This window comes from Salvelinus sp. IW2-2015, linkage group LG13, assembly GCF_002910315.2.
Source record: "Salvelinus sp. IW2-2015 linkage group LG13, ASM291031v2, whole genome shotgun sequence".
Lineage (NCBI taxonomy): Eukaryota > Metazoa > Chordata > Actinopteri > Salmoniformes > Salmonidae > Salvelinus > Salvelinus sp. IW2-2015.
Window position 1 is genome coordinate 39981730 of NC_036853.1, and position 25667 is coordinate 40007396.

Here is a 25667-nt window from a genome sequence, read left to right on the forward strand (position 1 = left end):
TTCATCAGGTTTAAGCCATATTTCAGTCAGGCCAATCACATCAAGATTATGATCAGTGATTAGTTCATTGACTATAACTGCCTTGGAAGTGAGGGATCTAACATTAAGTAGTCCTGTTTTGAGATGTGAGATATCACAAACTCTTTCAATAATGACAGGAATGGAGGAGGTCTTTATTCCAGTGAGATTGCTAAGGCGTACACMGTCTTGTTTAGTTTTGCCCAACCTAGATCAAGGCACAGACACGGTCTCAATGGGGATAGCTGAGCTGACTACACTGACTGTGCTAGTGGCAGACTCCACTAACCTTAGCAGGCTGGCTAAAAGCCTGCTGCCTGTCCTGCACCCTCTCATTGTGGAGCTAGAGGAGTTAGAGCCCTGTCTATGTTCATAGGTAAGATGAGAGCACCCYTCCAGCTAGGATGGAGTCCGTCACTCCTCAGCAGGCCAGGCTTGGTTCTGTTTGTGGGTGAGTCCCAGAAAGAGGGTCAATTATCGACAAATTCTATCTTTTGGAAGGGGCAGAAAACAGTTTTCAACCAGCGATTGAGTTGTGAGATTCCCCTAACTGGGAGGGGGCCAGAGACAATTACTCGATGCCGACACATCTTTCTAGCTGATTTACACGCTGAGGCTATGTTGCGCTTGGTGACCTCCGACTGTTTTATCCTAACATCGTTGGTGCCGACGTGGATAATAATATTCCTATATACGCCAGTTTTAGCCTTAGCCAGCACCATCTTCAGATTAGCCTTAACGTCGGTAGCCCTGCCCCCTGGTAAACAGTGTATGATCGCTGAATGATTCTTTTTAAGCCTAATACTGCGGGTAATGGAGTCGCCAATGACAAGGGTTTGCAATTTGTCAGAGCTCATGGCGGGAGGCTTCGGCGTCTCAGACCCCGTAATGGGTGGAGGAGAGACCAGAGAAGGCACGGCCTCTTGACTCCGACTYGTTGCTTAATGGGGAGAACCGGTTGAAAGTTTCTGTCGGCTGAAAGAGCGACACCGGTTGAGCATTCCTACAGCATTTCCTTCCAGAATTCATGAGAAAACTGTCCGGCTGCGGGGACTGTGTGAGGGGATTTATACTACTATCTGTACTTATTTGTGGCACAGACGCTGTTTCATCTTTTACTACACTTAAATTACCTTTGCCTWACGATAGCCGTGCGGCAAACCCAGCTTCAGACGCAATCCTCACCATAAGGCGATCGTTCCCCTGTATATTATGAGTACAGCGACTGCAATTAGAAGGCATAATGTTAATGTTACTACTTAGCTTCGGCTGGTGGAGGTCCTGTAGAACCATGTCCAGATATAGCATCCGGGGTAAAAAAGTTGAGTGAAGGAAAAAAKAAAACTATAACACGGTAATTAAAAAGTAAAAACCGTAAAGTTGGCAGGTAGCAAAGTAACGCTAGCAACAAAATGCAAAGCAGCACGTAAACAACAATAAACCCTAGTTGAGTACGAGCTCTGTTTCACATGGTACATTGCTACACCGAACAAAAATGTAAACGCAAGAATTTCTAAGATTTTACAGTTCATATAAGGAAATCAGTCAATTTAAATAAATTCATTAGGCCCTAATCTATGGACTTCACATGAAGTCACATAAATCCAAACCTTAAAAAAAGGCAGGTCATGGATCAGAAAACCTGTCATGCAGCGCAACACATCTCCTTCACATAGAGTTGACCTTGCGACACGGGCCGTGTATTATCCTGCTGAAACATGAGGATGATGGCAGCGGATGAATGGCACGACAATGGGCCTCAKGATCTCGTCCCAGTAACACAATTGTKTTCGCTGTCTGTAGCTTATGCCTGCCCATACCATAACCCCACCGCCACCATGGGGCATTCTGTTTTCAACGTTGACAGCAGCAAACTGCTCGCCCACACGACGCCATACACGCTGTCTGCCATCTGCCCGGGTTAGTTGAAACTGGGATTCATCTGTGAAGAGCACCCTTCTCCAGTGTGCCAGTGGCCATCGAAGGTGAGCATTTGCCCACTGAAGTTGGTTACGATGCCGAACTGCAGTCAGGTAAAAACCCTGGTGAGGACAACGAGCATGCAGATAAGCTTCCCTGAGACGGTTTCTGACAGTTTGTGCAGAAATTCTTTGGTTGTGCAAACCCACAGTTTCATCAGCTGTCCGGGTGGCTGGTCTCAGAMAATCCCCAGGTGAAGAAACCGGATGTGGAGGTCTAGGCTGGYGTGGTTACACGTGGTCTACGGTTGTGAGGCCGGTTGGACGTACTGCCAAATTCTCTAAAACAACATTGGAGGCGGATTATGGTAGAGAAAGGAACATTCAATTCTTTGGCAACAGCTCTGGTGGACATTCCTGCAGTCAGCATGCCAATTGCACGYTCCCTCAACTTGAGACATCTGTAGCATTGTCTTGTGTAACAAACCAGTACATTTTAGAGTGKCCTTTTATTGTTCCCAGCACAAGGTGCACCTGTGTAATGATCATGCTGTTTAATCAGCTTCTTCATATGCCACACCTGTCAGGTGCATGGATTATCTTGGCAAAGGCAAAATGCTCACTAACTGGTAAACAAATGTGTGCACAGAATTTGAGAGAAATAAGTTATTTGTGTGTATAGAATATTTCTGGGACCTTTTATTTCATCTCATGAAACATGGGACCAACACTTTACATGTTGCGTTTATATTTATGTTCAGTAATACATCTCGCTACATGTTTTTCCTGAACTGCGTCAGACTCGCTCTCCTTCCATTGTTTTCCCTACCTCAAGAATGTGCTTGAGATAGGGTATCTCTCTTGTCTTGTGTGTGTGAATTTCTGTTATGTGTTTCTAGGATGTTGCGGTTGTCAAGGCAACGGTTGGCAGGGAGGGAGAGCAACCGGAGAAGCGGGGATAGAGCAGGTGGGAGTGAGGTCTGACTTCTCAGTATTACTAAAATTTACATTTTAAATCCATATGAATTATTAAAAGCTTCTGCCACTGTGGGTGAAAAATAGGAGAGAAAAAATGACGTGGTGAAAGAGAGGGGGCTGCAGAGAAAGAGGGATAGGGTGGATAGAGAAAGAGCGGTGTAAGGAGTAGAGAGAAAAAAGGAAGGGAGAGAGGGGTAGAGGGGGGAGCACGACGGGTTGGGGAGGATGGCTACTGGAGATAGCAGTAGAAAGGAAGAAAAGGTGATGGAGGTAAACAAAAATAAACGGGGTAGCTACAAATCCCAGACAAGTGGAAAAAAACATGGCATACCAGACAGATAATGAGATGGATAGACTTGTTCTGTTTGTAAGGAGTGGTGGGGGTGGGGAGGCAGAGAGCAGAGTGGGAGTACAGATGGCGAGAGAGAGAAAGAGGGAGATATTTTTTTTTAAACACATAGAACGACACAAAAGCAGAAAAGAAAGGAACTAGAGAGACAAATAGAGGTAAAGATAAAGGTAGACATATCGAGCAAGGGAGAGAAAGAAGAAAAAATCTTCCAGACTATCACAATGCAGTYGAATGCAGAGAGGAAGGGGGGAGAGGGAGGGGTCTGAATCAAAGGTAAAAAGGAGAGCTGTAATAGAGGGAGGGAACGAGCGACACAAAACGATAAATAGTGTATTGTATGTGCTGTGCTTTTGATGTTCTGAACCAAGAGCCACGAAACAAATACACACACACACGTCTTAGTAGAGTTCAAAGGAGGGTGTGTGTGTATGTAGGGCAAAGGATCCGAGCGGCAGTAAGAAGGGATTGGTGTGTCTACAGACTTAACTCTGTGAGAAGATGCATTCTGACTTGCCGGTTTCAGCAGACTGGGAGAAAGAATGCAGTGTGCTGCAGAGGACAGGGGAAAGGAAGGGAGAGGAGATCTCTTGGGAGATAGCATTTGGGACTTAAAGTGAGGGAGGGAATGACACCGACTGCTACACTCCATATTCTGTAAGAGTATTTTTTCCCATTGAATACAACGCTTTATCGAAAGCCTCCCCCCTTGAATGTAACACAGACCATCCCTGTACAGCAGACCCAGGCTTCCATCCCACGTCAACAACACTGTGCTCCAGAAGCTAGCGTGCTAACCTCACAATGTACATTGTTAAATGATTCAAATTCAAATTATTCCAGCTAAATAACTATTTCAAAATTGTTCTGAAATGGCTGATTCAAAGCATCTTTCAGTTCAGGCTGATGATGCAGTATGTAGCCTTTTAACCTCCTAGCAGAATCAGTATTCAMTTAATTGCAGATTGTGGCCTTCCACATAGTCAGATTTTTCTGGTATTGTTTTTTACTACCCAACATTTTTTTCAGACTTTTTCTACTGATCACGATCCTTACATTAACATGCTTGTGCAWTATTGCTTACAAATACAATGAAAAGACAATAAACATTTGGCATCTTTCTTATTTCACAGTTTCCTACTTGGTGGGGGGGGTGGTGGTGGGAGGGTGACACAGTGGCTATACATGATACCACACTGGCCCCAGAAACTAAACAGTCAAGACAGTCGAAAACCTTCAACTCAGGCCAAAATCATATCATTCAATAGTTCTCAACTCTACAGCTAAACATTTAATAACTCACCTGCAAACATTCTAACTCAACCTTTAACCATAAGATTTATTCTGTACGAGATGCAGTAATATATTTTCTACCCCTTTTCCAACAAGAAGAGAAAGAAACACAGAGGAAGTGAGAGAGACTATGGGAATATCTCAATTGCATACTCCTCACGTCTTCTCTCCTTGTCTCCTTCTCCAAACCAATTGGATGAGAAAGCAAAAGGTCCCGCCCCTCTGACCTTCTCCTCCAATGCGGTTTGAGGAGGAGACGAGGAGAGAGGACATGAGGAGTATGTCATTGAGATCTTCCAAGAGAGAAGGAGCGAAAGAGAGGGAGAGAGTGACAGAGAGAGAAGTCGAGAGAGAGAGAGGGAGAGAGATAAAGAAAGGAGACATTTAGAGAGGGTTACAGTTAACCTTCAGGGATTTCATTTTCTTCTCTGACTGAATTATCTCATCGTTAAATCTGACTGAATTATCTCATCAATAAATCAGATTCAGGGACTGCAGCCTCTCCCACACAATCTGCATCTCCTCTTCCTGCATGTAGGACGGCAGTGGGCAGTCCAGTCCAGAGGGTCACGCACCTCTTCGTCTCCCGATAAAGCCCTGATGTTGATACCACAGGAAGATAAGAGGCAGACCTGGGATGTGTCCCAAATGGCACCCTATTCCCTATATAGTGCCATTGAGCCCTGGTCAAAAGCAGTGAATATGGAATAGGGTGCSATTTGGGATGTACWGTAAACCCAGATGACCAATCACAGCCCCAAGGGATTTGTTTGGCGGAGGACCTAGGCTGGCAGTGGCTCACTCTGTCCAGTTACCAGATTCGGAATTCTCTTGGGTTATTTTTCTTAAAATGTAGCTACTGTTATTAACCTTTCTTAGACACTCAGGTGACACGAGACACTTTCTTTTGCACTTACCTGCATTTTCCCAGGAGAGCCAMCGCCTGCAATGACCCGGGGGAGAGTTGCAGAGGAGTAGAGAGTTGATGTTAATATAGCCCCCTCCTACGTGGCAAAGATAGTTATACTTGAAGAAAGGAAAAACCCACACTCACTGAAATATTCTTCACATTTAAATGTCTTATATTTTAGCAGCAGTGATCAAAACAAACGGATGCTTTTCTTTCTTCCAGTRTATGCCCTTTGAACCCAGCACCCAAATCATTTTTTAGACGACAAAACGTTTGAGCTGAGCACGCCAATTTCTCTTTAAAGACAAAGAGAACCCATCTTTAATCGCCTTGACCTGTGATTCAATTGAGTTTCATTAAATATGCATACTACACTTGTGTAATGAGTAACCTTGCCTGAGACCTGAAGACTTGCCTTACTTACAAGCCCTTAACCGACAATGCAGTTTTAAGAAAATAGAGTTAGTAAAATATTCACTAAATAAACTAAAGTAAAAAATGTAAACAAAAGTAACACAATAACAATAACGAGGCTATATACAGGGGGTACTGGTACCGAGTCAATGTGCAGGGGTAGAGGTTAGTCAAGGTAATTTGTACATGTAGGTAGAGTAGGGGTAAATGTAGGTAGGGGTAAAGTGACTATGCACTAGATAATAAGACAGCTCGAGTAGCAGCAGTGTAAAAACAAAGGGGGGGGGGGGGGGGTAATGCAAATAGTCCAGGTGGCAGTTTGATTAATTGTTCAGCAGTCTTTTGGCTTAGGGGTAGAAGCTGTTTGGACCTAGACTTGGCGCTCCGGTACCATTTGCCGTGCGGAGGCAGAGAGAACAGTCTATGACTTGGTTGACTGGAGTCTTTGACAATTTTTTGCGCCTTCCTCTGACACGCCTGGTATATAGGTCCTGGATGGCAGGAAGCTTGGCCCCAGTGATGTGCGGGCAGTAAGCACTACCCTCTGTAGTGCCTTACGGCCGATGCCGGAGCAGTTGCCATACCAGGCGGTGATGCAACCGGTCAGGATGCTCTCGATGGTGCAGTTGTAGAACTTTTTGAGGATCTGGGGACCCATGCCAAATCTTTTCAGTCTCCTGAGGGGAAAAAGGCGTTGTCGTGCCCTCTTCACGACTGTCTTGGTGTGTTTTGACCATAATAGTTTGTTGGTGATGTGGACACCAAGGAACTACAGCCCAGTCGATGTGAATGGGGGAGATTGCATCATCTTCGGATCTGTTGAGGTGGTATGCAAATTGGAGTGGGTCTAGGGTTTCCGGGATGATGGTGTTGATGTGAGCCATGATCAGCCTTTCAAAGAACTGCATGGYTACTGACGTGAGTGCTACAGGGTGGTAGTCATTTAGGCAGGTTACCTTCGCTTTCTTGGGCACAGGGACTATKGTGRTCTGCTTGAAACATGTAGGTATTACAGACTCGGTCAGRGAGAGGTTGAAGATGTCAGTGAAGACACTTRCCAGTTGCTSCGCACATGCTCTGAGTACAYGCCCTGCTAATCCGTCTGGCCCTACGGMCTTGTGAATGTTGACCTGTTTAAAGGTCTTGCTCAAATCGGCTACGGAGAGAGTGATCACACAGTTGTCCGGAACAGCTGGTGCTCTCATGCATACCTCATGCTTGCTTCCCTCGAAGCGAGCATAAAAGGCATTTAGCCCGTCTGGTAGGCTAAAGTCACTGGGCAGCTCGCAGCTGTGTTTCCCTTTGTAGTCCGTAATAGTTTGCAAGCCCTGCCACATCCGACGAGCGTCAGAGCCAGTGTAGTAGGATTCAATCTTAGTCCTGTATTGACGCTTTACCTGTTTGATGGTTAGTSCGGATTAGTGTCCTGCTCCTTGAAAGTGGCAGCTCTAGCCTTTAGCTCGGTGCGGATGTTGCCTGTAATCCATGGCTTCTGGTTGGGATATGTACGTACGATCACTGTGGGGATGACGTTGTTGATGGACTYATTGATGAAGCCGGTGACTGAGGTGGTATACTCCTCAATGCCATTGGATGAATCCCAGAACATRTTCCAGTCTGTGCTAACAAAATAGTCCTGTAGCGTATCTGCTGACTTCACTAGGTCTGTCTGTTTAGTCTTATTTGTGTTTGGTCTTCTGTTCATAGGCCTACCYCTTTGATTAAGGGCTGAATGATAAATTAGTTGAGTAGTTGAATCAGATGTTGTTGGGATGGACCAGGMTTGAGGGCTCATGTTATAAAACTACTGATGCAGAGGAAATTATACAGGGTTGCACTGYCCCCTTGTGGCTCAACATAAACAAGACAGCCATTTCACTTCCCAAACAGCAGGTGGCGATAAAACAACATACACACTTCCTATTAACCCAACTACCAACAAACGAAGAGTAAAATCACAACATCAGCTGAGAGAGAGACGAGACATTATCCTGCAGTATTTTATGTCTTTAAAATGACCAAACTGCAGCTGTTGAATGCTTACCTGACAGAACGTTTAACGGTAGTGGTGCGGGAGATTCTGGACGTAGTCGGGGACACAGTGGCCGAGTACCGAGAAGAGACGGCTAGGACGAAGAGAGAGAATGAAAGCGCTAAGAGAGAAAATGAAAGCCTTCGGCGACAGCTCCGGGACATCTTACTCTTGGCGGAGACAGACTGGCGTAAGAACATTTTGTCGGATTTGTTGGATCATGCTAACTTAATGATCATGCAGAAATGAGTTGGCAAACTGTCAACGAGCTAGCTACATTGGGTGACGTCTGTCTGTTGACGATTGACAGCAACGTTACGTTGGCTCGCGAGAAGTGCCCGAATTCCGAATATCCCTCGCAGCAAACATKAACAACTAATAGTAGTACATGAATAATTACAATGTCATACATATTTACTCAATTTCTTACTTATTTAGTGACAGCACTTTGTCTTTACACCCTCTTTCTAAGCAGGTTCCACCAGCCTTTCTCTCTCTGGGCAGCAGCAGCTTTGTGAGCAAGAGTGGAGCTCCAGGCAKGAACAGGACCCAGAGCCCCTGCAGCAGAGCCAGGTCAACAGACGAGGGCTACAGACACAGAGCCAGGTAGCGTTGGGTAAGGATGGGGGTCTCACAGGACCAAACCAGGGACACACTGAAACRGTCMGARTAGAAGAGAAGCCCAGTYCAGGGSAGGCAATCMCAAAGACMGAGCACAACTCAGACCCAGAACCCAAGGGTTTTGGAAACACCTCGTCCTTGGCCCCATCTCCGTTCTCCTCCAATGCCCACTGTGCCACAACAACTCGAGCAGCCAACGCTGAATTGCCCGTCCTTAGGACAGAGAGAAAGAGGTCCTCTCCCATCGACCCAATCCAGGGACGGATCAAAATGGAACCCAAGGAATGCGACGTCACAGTGAACCTCACCAACCATGAACCTCAATCGAGTTCAGGCTACACAGGTCTTCCTATAACACTACTACCCCACAACCATGAACTCTCAGGCGACGCTGGCTTCAAAGACCTTCCAGATATGGACATCTCAGAGCTCCATAACACACCCGTACATGACCAGCAAACATATGAAACAGAGCCTGGGTCCAAGGACCGGGTGTTGCCATACAACGAGAGTAACAACTTCACCCCCACCGACCACCAGGAGGGGCGCCCACACCGCTGCACCCGATGTGGGGAGAGTTTCAGCCAGGCGGCCAGCCTCCACCTCCACCTTCAGTATAAGAAGGCCTACGCCTGTGACTGGTGCTGTAAGTCCTTTGCACAGTCGGCTGACCTGCGGCGCCACCACCGTATCCACACGGGGGAGAGGCCCCACCGCTGCTCCTGGTGCTCCAAAAGCTTTACCCAGAGAGGCAACCTGAGACGACACCTGAGGTTGGCATACATTATTATACTGTATTATTATGCAGTGAGCTCCAAAAGTATTGGGACAGTGACACATTTTGTTATTTTGGCTCTGTGCTGCAGCACTTTGGATTTGAAGTAATACGACAACTTTAATTGATGTGTATTTTCATTCATATTGTGTGAACTATTTAGAAATTACAGCACTTTTTGTGTATAGCCTCCATTTTAGGGGACCAAAAGCATTGGGACAAATTCACTTATGTGTATTAAAGTAGTCAAAAGTTTAGTATTTGGTCCCATATTCCTAGCACGGAATGATTACATCAAGCTTGTTGGATGCATTTGCTGTTTTCATTTTTGTTTCAGATTATTTTGTCCCCAATAGAATTGAATGGTAAATAATGCATTGTGTCATTTTGGAGTCATTTTGAATGCATTTTTTGGTCAATAAGAATAGAATATATTTCTAAACATCCATCTATCTTCACATAAAAGCTAAGTACTGACTCTGTGGCTGGGGCCTGGGCATTGGGCAGGTATGGCAGCATGGGATATATAGGTTGTTGGCCTATGACAACTTGTCCTCCATTGAATGTTGATTACCTGGTTCATCCCTATCACCAGGGCTGGCTCCAGGCATAAGCACCGCAGTTGCGGTCTCAACTTACTATTAAGAGTCAGAATAGTAGAATACACAAGGTGCAAGTTTGAAATTTGGTTATGCATCAGCAATTTTTCTCTTGTTTTGTCATCACTGACAGTCACTCAATTAGCCATGTCAGATAACCATTTTTAGAATGGTAAGTTAGTCTAGCAAGCTATCTAAACTTGTAGTAATCATGGCCAACTACCGACCGTGCACACAGGGCACATGCCCAGGGGCCCTGAACTCCAGGTGGCCCCCATTGATTTTGTTAGTCACTCTCACTCAGATATCATTAACATTGCATAAGTCATGAGAAATTGTGTATAATTGCAGGAAATTTAAAACAATTGAAACAATTATCTGCATCACATGGCAAAAGGGGTAGAATTGAAGAAAATTTGCTGTAAAACTGGAAACATTTTTGCCTTTGTCCCATGGCAAAAGGAGTAGAATTAATGTGGATGCTACCATGATTACGAATAGTCCTGAATGAATCGTGAATGATGATGAGTGAGAAAGTTAGACGCACAAATATTATACCCCCGCAAAATGCTAACCTCCTCTGTTATTGTGATGGTTAGCATGTGGTTAGCATGTGTTGGGGGTATGATATTTGTGCGTCTTAATTGTGAATAATAAAGTTATTCAGGACTATCTGTAATCATGGTAGCATCCACATGAATGTAGAAGTGTTTAGAAACATATTCTTATTTACAATAAAAGTGACTCCAAAACGACAATACATTACCATTAATTTCTATTCGGCACAAAATAATCTGAAACACAACCAAAACAAACAGCAAATGCATCCAACAAGTTTGTGGAGTCACAAACTTGCTGTAATCATTCCGTGCTAGGAATATGGGACCAAATACTAAACTTTTGACTACTTTAATACACATATAAGTGAATTTGTCCCAATACTTTTGGTCCCCTAAAATAGGGGGACTATGTACAAAAAGTGCTGTAATTTCTGAACGGTTCACCCGATATGGATGAAAATACCCTCTAATTAAAAGCTGACAGTCTACACTTTAACCTCAGTCATTGTATCATTTCAAATCCCAAGTGCTAGAGTACAGAGCCAAAACAACAAAAAATGTGTCACTGTCCTAATAGTTTGGTAGCTCGCTGTATATTGTAGGGAATGTAGGCACTAGCCCTGACCAGTGACTGTCAATCCAACACCTTCACTGTTACACCCAAAAATCCAAACCTCTTGACAAGGCTGCTAGGTGTTGGGTTAAAGTCTCTCCACTCCATTTATATATTATTATTATTATTATTATAATATACACTACCATTCAAAAGTTTGGGGTCACTTAGAAATGTCCTTGTTTTCCATGAAAACATACATGAAATGAGTTGCAAAATGAATAGGAAATATAGTCAAGATGTTGACAAGGTTATAAATAATGATTTTTAATTGAAATAAAAATGGTGTCCTTCAAACTTTGCTTTCGTCAAAGAATCCTCCATTTGCAGCAATTACAGCCTTGTAGACCTTTGGCATTCTAAACTCAGCAAAAAAAGAAACGTCCCTTTTTCAGGACCCTGTCTTTCAAAGATAATTCGTAAAATTCCAAATAACTTCACAGATCTTCATTGTAAAGGGTTTAAACACTGTTTCCCCTGTCTCTTATACACATCTAGATGTGTATAAGAGACAGCAAAACCTGCACAGGATCGGTACATCTGAACATCACACCTGCGGGACAGGTACAGGATGGCAACTACAACTGCCCGAGTTACACCAGGAACGCACAATCCCTCCATCAGTGCTCAGACTGTCCGCAATCTGTCTCTTATACACATCTAGATGTGTATAAGAGACAGGTACGCAATAGGCTGAGAGAGGCTGGACTGAGGGCTTGTAAGCCTGTTGTAAGGCAGGTCCTTACCAGACATCACCGGCAACAACGTCGCCTATGGGCACAAACCCACCGTCGCTGGACCAGACAGGACTGGCAAAAAGTGCTCTTCACTGACGAGTCGCGGTTTTGTCTCAGCAGGGGTGATGGTCGGATTCGCGTTTATCATTGAAGGAATGAGCGTTACACCGAGGCCTGTACTCTGGAGTGGGATCGATTTGGAGGTGGAGGGTCCGTCGTGGTCTGGGGCGGTGTATCACAGCATCATCGGACTGAGCTTGTTATCATTGCAGGCAATGTCAACGCTGTGTGTTACAGGGAAGACATCCTCCTCCCTCGTGGTACCCTTCCTGCAGGCTCATCCTGACATGACCCTCCAGCATGACAATGCCACCAGCCATACTGCTCGTTCTGTGCGTGATTTCTTGCAAGACAGGAATGTCAGTGTTCTGCCATGGCCAGCGAAGAGCCCGGATCTCAATCCCATTGAGCACGTCTGGGACCTGTTGGATCGGAGGGTGAGGGCTAGGGCCATTCCCCCCCCCGAACTTGCAGGTGCCTTGGTGGAAGAGTGAAGTAACATCTCACAGCAAGAACTGGCAAATCTGGTGCAGTCCATGAGGAGGAGATGCACTGCAGTACTTAATGCAGCTGGTGGCTACACCATATACTGACTGTTACTTTTTATTTTGACCCCCCCTTTGTTCAGAGACACATTATTCCATTTCTGTTGGTCACATGTCTGTGGAACTTCTTAAGTTTGTCTGTTGTTGAATCTTGTTATGTTCATACAAATATTTACACATGATAAGTTTGCTGAAAATAAACACAGTTGACAGTGAGAGGACGTTTCTTTTTTTGCTGAGTGTAGTTAGTCAATTTGTTGAGGTAATCTGAAGAGATTTCACCCCATGCTTCCTGAAGCACCTCCCACAAGTTGCATTGGCTTGATGGGCACCTCTCAGCTCAATAGGGTTGAGATTCGGTGACTGTGCTGGCCACTCCATTATAGACAGAATACCAGCTGACTGCTTCTTCCCTAAATAGTTCTTGCATAGCTTGGAGCTGTGCTTTGAGTCATTGTCCTGTTGTAGGAGGAAAATGTCTCCAATCAAGTGCTGTCCACRGGGTTTCTATTTATTTTAATTTTATTTAACCTTTGTTTAACTAGGCAAGTCAGTTATGAACAAATTCTTATTTACAATGATGGCCTACCAAAGGACGGGGGCCTGGGATAAAATATATATATATTTTTAAATACAATAATTATAGGACAAAACACACATCACAACAAGAGAGACAACACTACATAAAGAGAGACCTAAGACAACAACATAGCAAGGCAGCAACACGACATAACATGGAAACAGCACAAAACATGGTACAAACATTATTGGGCACAGACAACAGCACAAAGGGCAAGAGGGGAGAGACAACAATACATCACACAAAGCAGCCACAACTGCCAGTAAGAGTGTCCATGATTGAGTCTTTGAATGAAGAGATAGAGATAAAACTGTCCAGTTTGAGTGTTTGTTGCAGCTCGTTCCAGTCGCTAGCTGCAGTGAACTGAAAAGAGGAGCGACCCAGGGATGTGTGTGCTTTGGGGACCTTTAACAGAATGTGACTGACAGAACAGGTGTTGTATGTAGAGGATGAGGGCTGCAGTAAATATCTCAGATAGGGGGGGGAGTGAGGCCTAAGAGGGTTTTATAAATAAGCATCAACCAGTGGCTCTTGCGACGGGTATACAGAGATGACCAGTTTACAGGCGTATAGAGTGAGGTGATGTGTCCTATAAGGAGCATTGGTGGCAAATCTGATGGCCGAATGGTAAAGAACATCTAGCCGCTYGAGAGCACCTTTACCTGCCGATCTATAAATTACGTCTCCGTAATCTAGCATGGGTAGGATGGTCATCTGAATCAGGGTTAGTTTGGCAGCTGGGGTGAAAGAGGAGCGATTACGATAGAGGAAACAAAGTCTAGATTTAACTTTAGACCGCAGCTTTGATATGTGCTGAGAGAAGGACAGTGCACCGTCTAGCCATACTCCCAAGTACTTGTATGAGGTGACTACCTCRAGCTCTAAATCCTCAGAGATAGTAATAACACCTGTGGGAGGAGGGGCATTCTTCTTACCAAACCACATGACCTTTGTTTTGGAGGTGTTCAGCACAAGGTTAAGGGTAGAGAAAGCTTGTTGCACACTAAGAAAACATTGTAGAGCATTTAACATAAAWTCCGGGGAGGGGCCAGCTGAGTATAAGACTATCATCTGCATATAAATGGATGTGAGCGCTTCCTACTGCCTGAGCTATGTTGTTGATGTAAATTTGAGAAGAGCATGGGGCCTAGGATCGAGCCTTAGGGTACTCCCTTGGTGACAGGCAGTGGCTGAGACAGATTTTCTGACTTTATACACTGCACTCTTTGAGAGTGGTAGTTAGCAAACCAGGCCAAAGACCCCTCAGAGACACCAATACTACTTAGTCGGCCCACAAGAATGGAATGGTCTACCGTATCAAAAGCTTTGGCCAAGTCAATAAAAATAGCAGCACAACATTGTTTAGAATCAAGGGCAATGGTGACATCATTGAGAACCTTTAAGGTTGCAGTGACACATCCATAACCTGAGCGGAAACCAGCTTGCATACCCGGGAGAATACTATAGACATCAAGAAAGCCAGTCAGTTGATTATTGACAAGTTTTTCCAACACTTTTGAAGAAAAGKGCAAATAGAAATAGGCCTATAACAGTTAGGATCAGCTTGAGCTCCCCCTTTAAATAAAGGAYGAACCGTGGCTGCCTTCCAAGCAATGGAAACCTCCCCAGAAAGGAGAGACAGGCTTGGCGATGATAGGGGCAGCAACCTTAAAGAAGAAAGGGTCTAAACCATCTGACCCAGATGTTTTTTGGGGGTCAAGTTTAAGGAGCTCCTTTAGCACCTCAGACTCAGTGACTGCCTGCAKGAAGAAACTTTGTAATGGGGCAGGGGAAAAAGAGGCAGAAGCATCGGGGATAGTCGCGTTAGAAGGGGTGGGAGATGAGAACATTTTTGACAGGCAAGGAGGCATGGCTGAGTCAAATAGGAATCCTGACTTAATAAAGTGGTGATTAAAGAGCTCAGCCATGTGCTTCTTGTCAGTAACAACCACATCATCAACTTTAAGGGACATGGGCAGCTGTGAGGAGGAGGGTTTATTCTCCAGGTCTTTAACCGTTTTCCAGAACTTCTTGGTGTTAGACCCAMAGAGCGAGAACGGCTCCTTAAAGTAAYTAACTTTGGCCTTCCGGATAGCCTGAGTGCACTTATTTCTCATTTGCCTGAACGATAGCCAGTTAGCCTGAGTATGCATGTGCTGAGCCTTTCGCCAAATGCAATTCTTGAGGTGGAGTAACTCTGCAAGATCACGGGCTGAACCTGTTTTTAATTCTCATTTTCTTTATGGGGGCATGTTTGTTAACAATATCACTGAAAAGATCCMAAAATAATGTCCAAGCGTCTTCGACAGAGGGGATCAAGCTGATTATATACCATTTTACAGAGGCCAGTTCACAAGGGTCTATGACAAATCAGGACAGGTCGTTTCACTGAGCAGCCATTACGAACACAGGCGGTAAAACAGCGATCACTAAGGTCATTACAGAAAACACCAGACTGATACCTATCAGGATTATTTGTGAGGATTACATTGAGGAGAGTAGCCTTTTCTGGGTGTTTGGAGTCATACYTTATGGGATTGGTAATAATCTGAGAAAGATTTAGGGAGTATGGCATGGCGTTGCAAAATGGAGTGATAGCCTTCCTTCTTCAAGATCCCTTTTACCCTGTACAAATCTCCCACTTTACCACCAAAGCACCCCCAGACCATCACATTGCCTCCACCATGCTTGACAGATGCCGTCAAGCACTCCTCCAGCATYTTTTCATTTTTTCTGCGTCTCACGAATGTTCTTCTTTGTGATCCGAACACCTCAAACTTAGATTCGTCTGTCCATAACACTTTTTTTCCAATCTTCCTCTGTCCAGTGTCTGTGTTCTTTTGCCCATCTTAATCTTTTCTTTTTATTGGCCAGTCTGAGATATGGCTTTTTCTTTGCAACTCTGCCTAGAAGGACAGCATCCCGGAGTCACCTCTTCACTGTTGACGTTGAGACTGGTGTTTTGCTGGTACTATTTATTTAATGAAGCTGCCAGTTGAGGACTTGTGGTGTCTGTTTCTCAAACTAGACACTAATGTACCTTTCCTCTTTCTCAGTTGTGCACCCACTCTTTCTATTCTGGTTAGAGCCAGTTTGCACTGTTCTGTGAAGGGAGTAGTACACAACGTTGTACGAGATCTTCAGTTTCTTGCCAATTTCTCGCATGGAATAGCCTTAATTCCTCAGAACAAGAATAGACTGACGAGTTTCAGAAGAAAGGTCTTTGTTTCTGGCCATTTGGAGCCTGTAATCGAACCTACAAATGCTGATGCTCCAGATACTCAACTAGTCTAAAGAAGGCCAGTTTTATTGCTTCTTTAATTAGAACAACAGTTTTCAGCTGTGCTAACATAATTGCAAAAGGGTTTTCTAATGATCAATTAGCCTTTTAAAATGATGAACTTGGATTAGCTAACACAACGTGCCATTGGAACACAGGAGTGATGGTTGCTGATAATGGGCCTCTACGCCAATGTAAATATTCCATAAARAAATCTGCTGTTTCCAGCTACAATAGTCATTTACAACAATAACAATATCTACACTGTATTTCTGACCAATTTGATGTTATTTTAATGGACAAAAAAWTTGCTTTTCTTTCAAAAACAAGGACATTTCTAAGTGACCCCAAACTTTTGAACGGTAGTGGAGATATATTTATTTTATTTATTCTTATTATATATTATAGGATCCACACCGGTGAGAGACCCTACAGCTGCCCCTACTGCCACAGGACTTTCAGCGATGGAGACACCATGAAAAAGCACAAACGGACTCACTCTGGGGAGAAACCCTATCGCTGTGTCCAGTGTCCCAAGAGCTTCACTGTGGCCAGCGGTCTGAGGGTACACCTGAACACACACCTGACTGATGCAGGGCAGCTCATCACATGAGGTCAATGCGCTAGCTAATGAGCTACTGCTGAATCAGCTACACCTTTTCAAACACCGGAGGACATGAAAGGATTGTGAAACGTTGAAGTGTTTTAGCCATAGGAATATTTCCTAAATATATTTATTGGAATTAATAAAAACAGTGCAGTAGAAAACAAATGGATAATGTCATCTTAGCTGATGTTTCCAGCTTGATTGAAGAGTGTGTGTTTGTGAACATTAATTAAATCAGTCCGTCATTTAAATATTAAAATCACATGTCTGATTCTGTATTTATTTTGTATTAACATTGAACCATCTTCCAGGTTGTTTATTTCCAAAAGGAAGATGCCAGATGCTTGACTCACATCACCKTCACTCAAGATATGTATTAATATACTAGGTAATAAGGGTGCAAACCTAACAGTAGATTTTAAGTAGAAAATCCCTTTAAAAAGYTTGCCTCCCCTTTTTCATGAATTACGGTAGCGTTTTTATCACATGACCATGGAGAGTTAAAGAACCAGGAAGTGAATGCTTTCGCCGAGGTGTTTACAAAACAATCTAGCTTGGGTCGTTACTAGGAGGCTTTCAGTGGATTTTAACAAATATTTGGGAGAGGCTAATTTCTAGAAAATGGCAAAACTACAGCTTTTGAATGCTTACCTCACCGAGCGGTTAATGGTGGCTGTAGATGAGATACTGGAGGTTGTTGGGGGGACAGTGTCAGAATTCGAGGAGGAGACTGCCCGGACGAAGAGAGAGAATGAACTCCTAAAACGAAGGCTACGAGAAGTTGGACTCGACACGGGAACGGAGTGTTCAGCAGGTGATGATGCAAATGGCTCATTGTCTATTGTCAAAAAAATCGGACCTCTCCTCATCTCCTTTATTTGCACTCATCTGAGAAAAAAAAGACCTCTGCTGCCCATACTATTTTTACCTGTCAATTCTTTCACTGAGTGTATATAAAGGGGAGGTGATGCASGTTTTTCTAGAAGATTATGATATGGGGCATTTGGACAGTCTCAAGCCTTGTAGATCACCACATTACACAAACAAGCTCATCCTACAGAATGCTYGAGAACTCGTGTCTGGGTCGTTGCTTCTGTAGTTGTTTAAACTTAATCAATCTGATTTGTTTCTCTTTTCTGTCTGTTTGTCGGTATGTCCGTCTGTCCATCCAGTCTCGACCAGGCCTGTTTCTATCTCTGTGTCTGGGCAGCACCAGTGGAGCGCCGACCAGGGTCCAGACCCTGAGTCTACACACACCCAGAACCACATGGTAATGAGCCAGGATGAGATGCCTGCCACACATAGCCAGCTACCCACAGACTGCACCGAGTGGAAGAGTCTGTGTAACTCTCCATGTACCCTGTCCTCACAACAGACCGATACGTCGGCTACCACCCCAGTAGTAGCTCCATTGACTTCAGCGTCTGTGAAAAGGGACTTGGACGAAGAAGACGACCAGCATCTCCTTCCCTCTGCAAATCCCTTCAGCAGCACATCATGCCCCGTGGACAGAGTGGTTTTACGCTATAACTCTGAGGGCATCAAAACAGAGCCTAGTGATACTAGCCCTACTGACTTGGGGTCAGTATCTGCTCAGATGGGGTATGGTGAACTAAACCCCAGTTCGGACCCTGGACCAGCCACTGTTGAAACCAGGTACACTGTCTCAGACCTGAGCGCTGACCTGGAGTCAGTGGTTGCAGAGAGCAGCAGGTATGGTGCCTCCACTGCCTCGGGCSTCCCCACTGACCTGGTATCAGCTAGTGCTGMCATGATCCCAGACGGCTTTTTCCGTCAGATTGGCAGCGATGGTTGTGTAACAACAGGGCCAGAACAAGACTTTGGGGACGCCACCACCACCAGTASCGTAGGTCCCTTGACCTCCCAGTTCTACCCGGGTCAAACCAGACAAACAAATAGATCAACAAATAGGTGTCATCAACAAATAAACAGGTCCACAAACAACAGGGGTCAACAACAAACTAACAACAGGGGGGATCAGAGGTCCCACCCGTGCCCTCAGTGTGGTAAGRTATTCAGTCACGTGTCACGCCTCAAGATCCACCTCCGCATTCACACAGGGGAGAAGCCGTACGTTTGTGCACTGTGTGGCAAGCGATTCAACAACGATGGCACACTGAGGAACCACCGGCGTGTTCACACGGAGCTGCGTCTGTACGGCTGCCCTGTCTGYGGCATGAGCTTCAAGGACGCCTACACGTGTAGGAAGCACCAGCGTGTTCATAATGGATTGCGGCCTGCCGGAGGCTGGGCCCACACCTGCAGCTTGTGTGGCAAGGCTTTCAGTGAGGCGGCTAAGCTGACCAAACACATCAGGACTCATGTGTCAGTCATTGGATGAGGGCAGTACGACCTATAAAGGCTTTTTATAGCAATCATAAAGGATTTATAAGCACTRTATAAATGCTTCACATATAATCTATAAGCGAATGTTATACACTATAAATGGTGTATAAAGGGTGACATAACAATTCCCACTAGGGTTTATTGCCAAATGTAAGTTAATAGACCATTTCTAGATTATGACTTACACTTATGATTTGTAAAGCCTTTAAGTAGTGCTATATAAAGCCTTTATTGTACTTTGCAACGGAGCTCCCAAGTGGCGCGTTGTGCTCAGGCACTTCACCCGAAGTGCAGAGGGGCGTCACTACAGCCAGCCATGACCGGGAGTTCCACGGGCGGTGCACAATTGGCCTAGCACTGTCTGGGTTAGGGGAGGGTAGGGTTGGGTTGGCAGGGAATTCCTTGTCTTAACTTGCTCTAGCGTCATCTTATGGCGGACTGGGCGCCTGCATGCTGACTAGGGTCATCAATCGAACAGTGTCCCGTCCAACACGTTGGTCCGGCTGACTTCCGGGTGTGTATAAGAAGCAGCGTGTTTGTCCAATCCTCACTTCTCCCGAGCCCGTTGGGGAGTTGCCGCAATGAAACACAATTGGATACCACAAAAATGCTTTCATTTCTAAACGGTAAATAGATATGTATGAAAATCTCAAATCCAAAATGCTGGAGTATAGAGACAAATATGATTTTTTAGCTTCACTGTCCAAATACATATGGAGGGGAGTGTAGGACCATGGCTGCACCAGCTTCAACGGGACATGCCTCTGTGTGCTCTGTCTGTGGCAGATAGTGAGCATCCCGCATCTGATTATACAGTCATCAGCGAACCCACAAGCAGTAGTTGAAGTCATYATCAGATGTGATGGACTACCTTAAGCAAGCATCAAGTGTGTGTGTAGACTTTTTAAAATTTGTACTGTGCGTGTGTTTTATTGTACTGTATGCGCGCAGTGCATGTTTGTTTGTGCACCGGCCCGTCCAAAGGGCAGCGGGGCTCAGTCTGTTACAGGGAGGTTATTGACTTTTGCTGTGTTGTAGTATTGATCCACTTCCTGCTTGTGACTCTGGGGGTGGAGCCTGCTGACCTTAGAGACTGCAGAGGATGAACCATGGGTTGAAGACATTGGTGTCAAACACAATTCCTGGAGAGCCGCAGTCAGTCTTTTTTAAAGACAGAAAACAAGCAATGTTTTTAGGGTCTGATCTAAACCTGCAAGAAAAGCCGGGGTCATGTTCACTTGAAACCATTTGAACTTGTCCAATAAGAGTCACTGATTCATTAAGTAAAAGGGAGGAACCCACAGACACTGCAGTGGACGGAAGGACTGGAGTTTTACTCATGTGGTTTAGGAGTCCAAAAGCACATTCCTTACCCCAGGATATGTCACAAGGTGACTACACAGGAACATTTAAGGAAAAGGAGCACCCCGTGTCTGCACTGATCTGAGAATTTTATTTTGGAAAACAAACCAGCTTAGGATGCCTTCATTAGAGTCTCACCATGGTCTCTGATAGCAAGTGCTCAGACTTCAAGACTTATTGTGGCGCTGATAGTTCAGAGTCTAATGTACAGTAAATGTRATTATTTTTAAATGTGTGTTGTTGTAGTCATGTTTCCAGTTGCCTTTCATTTAAAAGTTTGTCACATAAAAAACAGCAGYGTCTTATTGTTGCTTGATACTTGTTCTGGGCAGTTGAAAATTGGTTAATGCTATCYGGAATCCTTGGGACGTCCCTAACTTTACCCTWACCTAATCGTAASCATTTTAAATTTCAACTTCAATGAGTTAATGTTAGAGTTGGGATATCTGAAGGATGCAGGATAGCAAGGACCGTTGAACATGGTCAGAGGGTTTGCTAAATTACTCAAATGTGAAATTGAACCACCAGGGGGTAGGAGTGAGCTATTTTACTGTTCAGTAGTCATGAGTGAGTTTCCCTCAGCCAAGCCATTTCACAAAATAGAAACCAAGTCAGACTTATACAGTAGTGCATTCCAAATGTATTTTCATATTGTACACAAAACACCTGATATAAATGTAAGAACAACAATTGTTAAAAGCAGAACAAGATAATCGAATACAGCCATTGAAACGTCAGTAAAAACCGACATTCACACATTCAGTCGTGCATTAAGAGACAAATATAAGAAACATGACATAAAATAACAATACAGGGAGAACACCTCAATAATAAAGTAATAATCATTTTTTTATCAAATACTTTTTTGAGGCAGGGGATAGTTATATAAGGGAGGGGACAATTTTTGGGGGTAAATTCTGTGTTGCATCATGCAAACACATGGAAGAATTTATGTATTCATAATATTATCAGTGTATGTCATGTTTGGGATGCAGTGAATGTTTTTGTCCCAAATGGCCCCCTATTCCCTATGTAGTGCACTACTTTTGACCAAGGCCCATAGGGCTTTGGTCAAAAGTAGTGCATAATGTAAGGAATAGGGTTCCATTTGGGTTAAAATGTCAACAATACAAACAGGATATCTGATGTTAGATATTTGTGTGCCGGTATTTGTGTAGAATAGGCATATTATTACCAACATAGATATCAATTYGTTATTAAAATAACCATGAAAGATATGGAGTTCAATCAAATCAGCTGAACAAGAGAAGTAAAAAAGCCCGTRGACTAAAACGTGCAGATGAAATCATAAAAAATTGGAAGCATGATGTTGAGTTGTGAATGTCAACATTAGTGACAAGAGGCCGTAAGGCAACATGAACCGCGTTCCCCATCCCACTGACCAACATCTCCATCTAACTCAGCGTTTCACAAACTCGGTCCTCGGGACCCCAAGTTGACCCCGACTCAACCGATTCAAATAATCAAAGAAACTCTAATCTAACTTGAAGGGATCATCTACACCACCACTAGTCTATTCCATAGCATAAAGGAGTTGTGCTTCATAACATCCAGGCCTTGTATTGTGTATGACTTTTATTCAGCATGTATAATTTCCATGGTGTGTTACTGTGTGTAGGTTTGAATCACCTTTATAGACATAGAAACATACGGGTAGTGCATCCCATCCTGTGGCAAGTCATCCCCATTTATACCTGCTGCTAACATGTGTCCTTTGTCCTGATCCTGTCCACATTTGGATTGTGCCCACATTTTTAGACGGGTGTAGACGATTAAAAGACGCATTGCTATCTGATTGTGGAATAGGTCTAGACAGAYAAGATAAGGAAAATATCAGGAAGATGGACGCACGTTAGAACCAGGTATCAACAGGGCTCTAGAGAGCGCTTAKAAATGCTTCAACTTCGCTGAGTTCCAAATCGACCCATAACCCCTACCACTTAGRCACTACAGTAGATCTGAAAGGTTTCAATAGGATCCAGATCAATATGGTCATGGCTTCCCCCTTGCGTTMTGATAAGCTAGGTGGAATTTCCCCCATATTTTTGGTCTATCCAATCCTCTCAGATCTATARGAATTCCTAGGTGGTAGGGRGCTAGAGGGATGATTTGATCTGTGTCAAATTCTCCACACTTGCCTTGAAGGAGTTTCCACCGTTGATATATCCATGACTGGAAGTGTGCAACTTTGGGAGAAGGGTGAAGAATTGGGACTCAGCCTTGTGTCTCAGTAGATGTGTGGCCTTATTCATGACTTACGGATCTTGGGAGCTCATTGGTCAGTATGTGCCAGCGCTCCACTGGCGGAGGGGGTCTCCCTGTGAGTGACAGCTCAGGCACACTCCACCTGTAAACATGACAAGCAGTGTCACCATGGGAACCTTTCAGGAGTTCAAAGTCCCAATGGAATATCTGCACAAAAGTTTGGCTTCTGTGGGTATAGGGATGTGTCAAGATGGGATTTGACTCTCTCGCTCCTGCTCTCTAGCCATCTCTCGCTCCGTGTGTGTGTGTGTGTGTGTRTGYGTGCGTGCGTGCGTGCGTGCATGTGTGCAAAGTGAAGAGTCTCACCTATGAAGTCATTGGATCGTCCCAAGTCGTAGTCCCAGACAGTGACCTCCAGAGAGTCTTATTGGACAGCTCTGACATGGAGATCTCATAAAATAATTCCTATAGGGTGTGAGGGAACCACAGGAGAGCCCATTCAGTAGGAGTAGGAGGAGGTTGCTACTGGACACTGATCTATGGTCAGCTTTAGTGTTTCCCCCCTAATTACTAAAGTTAGGATTTGTGAGGGGTAAACTCAACCCAGATCAGTGTCTAAGAGCAACATCTACTTGTAGCTGTGACATTACTTACAGAAGTACTGTAAACACAATGGGAAAAAACTAAGCCATACACACACAAAAGAAAAGGGCCCCGCATTCACAAAGCGTCTCAGAGTAGCAGTGCCAAAGCTACGAACGGACGGAATTTGATCCTAGATCATCACTCCTACTCCAAGCACCTATACTCCAAGCAGCTTTATGAATACGGACCCTGATGTCACTTGTTATGCAAAATGCTTTCCACTGTTGATCCAACTACTCCTTGGCCACATGACAGGGAGATGTATGGGAGGTCATTGAGAAATAGGAGACATGTCACAACCATAGTTTTAGAAATAAGTGATCTGGAGACATACAGTACAGTATATCCCATCTATTAATTAACAACCAGATATGAGCAGGAACACTATCATCAGATGGGCCTGTAACTGAGCCTTATATTGTCTCCACTTGGAGTTGAATTTAGGCAGTTCTAGGTTTCAGACTAGCCACATCGCTGCAATTATATCAAGGCCCCGTAATAGTGTACACTACTTCTGAGGGAATAGAAATAAATGGCTTGGCGTTATTACTTCGCAATGCCCACGCTGTAGGATGAGCGGGGGAGAGAGGGAAGGGTGACATAAATATAGAGATGAGAGAGCCAACCGAAGGACCTTACTGGCATGCTTACTGTAAGTCCTTGTCAACACATTGATGTGTCAGTGGTAAAAGTGTTCAGGCGATTGCAAATTATTATCGATTGTTAGAATTCAATTCGGAGGAAAGGGATGTAGAGAATGAGGGAGAGAGAGAGAATTTCCTATGAAAAGAAGAGAGGGTAGAAGATGTGATGAATAACTATACTAGAAGTGAGAGAGAGAGAGAGGATGACAGATGAGGAGAGTGTGGGATATTGGACTGGACATCTCATTAGCATTGACATTAAGATTGACCCTCAGAGAGAGCATTGCTAGAGCACATGCTACAACACACTGCATGCCTAGCACAGAAGGTGCCAGTCTCCCCTGGAGACCCAGCAGGGATATACCTCATTGAATTCAGGGTTAYGGGTCTTTTTAATCACAGACGTCTTGCGTTTGGATTTCTTCCGTGTGTCGGGCTTCAGATATCTGAAAGAGTGAAAGATAGAGGGGGAGGGGAGAGAGGGGGGGAGGGGAGTGAGAGGTTTAGGAAAGTGAGAGAGGGGAAAAAGAGGGTAGGAGGRACAGTATCATAGATTGACGCACAAACACTCAATCCCTCAAATTTATSCACGTGTGTGTGTGTGACAGAGCCTGTGGCAGTGTGTGCGCGGGGGCAGGCGATAGTGAACTAAGCTCTTGCCTGTTCCTGTGCCATTTTGCCTAGGGAGGAATACATGCTTTGGAATATTTTTCTGAAACAGGTGACACAAGGAAAACATTTAAGAGGAACATGGATGATGGAAAAAACAGACGTGCTCTATTCCTTTCTCTTTATCACACGGATGCTCTCTTGCCACCCAGACCAGTTGAAGTGAGTGACGGTCTTCTTGGGGCCCCATTCAGTTTCAGTCTCAAATCAAATCAAACTTTATTTGTCACATGYGCCGAATACAACAAGTATAGACTTTACCGTGAAATGCTTATTTACAAGCCCTTAACCAACAGTGCAGTTCAAGAAAGAGTTAAGAAAATATTTACCAAATAAACTAAAGTAAAAAATGTAAAGTAACACAATAAAATAACAATAGCGAGGCTATATACAATTATAATTGTACATGTAGGTAGAGGTGAAGTGACTATGCATAGATAATAAACAGCGAGTAGCAGCAGTGGGGGGGGGGGGGGGTAATGTAAATAGCGGTGGCCATTTGATTGTTCAGCAGTCTTATGGCTTGGGGTAGAAGCTGTTAAGGAGCCTTTTGTTCTAGACTTGGCACTCCGGTAACGCTTGCCGTGCGGTAGCAGGGAAACAGTCTATGTGGTGCAGCTGTAGAACTTTTTGAGGATCTGGGGACCCATGCCAAATCGTTTCAGTCTCCTGAGGGGGAAAAGGTGCTGTCATGCCCTCTTCGCACTGTCTTGGTGTGTTTGGACCATGATAGTTGTTGGTGATGTGGACACCAAGGAACTTGAAACTCTCAACCCGCTCCACTACATTTCGTGATGTTAATGTGGGCCTGTTCGGCCCGCCTTTTCCTGTAGTCCCGATCATCTCCTTTGTCTTGCTCATATT

At 44.4% G+C, this 25667-nt stretch overlaps 2 protein-coding genes and 1 long non-coding RNA gene across 3 annotated transcripts; 2 read left to right on the plus strand and 1 right to left on the minus strand.

Annotated features, from left to right (window-relative positions):
- Positions 1–7816: 7816 nt before the first annotated feature.
- On the plus strand, positions 7817–17154 carry LOC111971446 (uncharacterized). Its single transcript, XM_023998225.2, has 3 exons — positions 7817–8103; positions 8389–9307; positions 16692–17154. The coding sequence occupies exons 1-3, from the start codon at positions 7896–7898 to the stop codon at positions 16894–16896; spliced, it is 1332 nt and encodes a 443-aa protein (XP_023853993.1). The 5' UTR covers positions 7817–7895; the 3' UTR covers positions 16897–17154.
- A 243-nt stretch (positions 17155–17397) lies between these two features.
- Positions 17398–21298, plus strand: LOC111971447 (uncharacterized). Its single transcript, XM_023998226.2, has 2 exons — positions 17398–17704; positions 18063–21298. The coding sequence occupies exons 1-2, from the start codon at positions 17512–17514 to the stop codon at positions 19250–19252; spliced, it is 1383 nt and encodes a 460-aa protein (XP_023853994.1). The 5' UTR covers positions 17398–17511; the 3' UTR covers positions 19253–21298.
- LOC111971480 (uncharacterized) lies at positions 21257–24582 on the minus strand. The gene is made up of 3 exons (XR_002878264.2): positions 24499–24582; positions 23212–23310; positions 21257–22987 (listed from the first exon to the last, which is right to left on the minus strand). It is a non-coding gene; the product is annotated as an uncharacterized lncRNA (long non-coding RNA).
- Positions 24583–25667: the final 1085 nt, after the last annotated feature.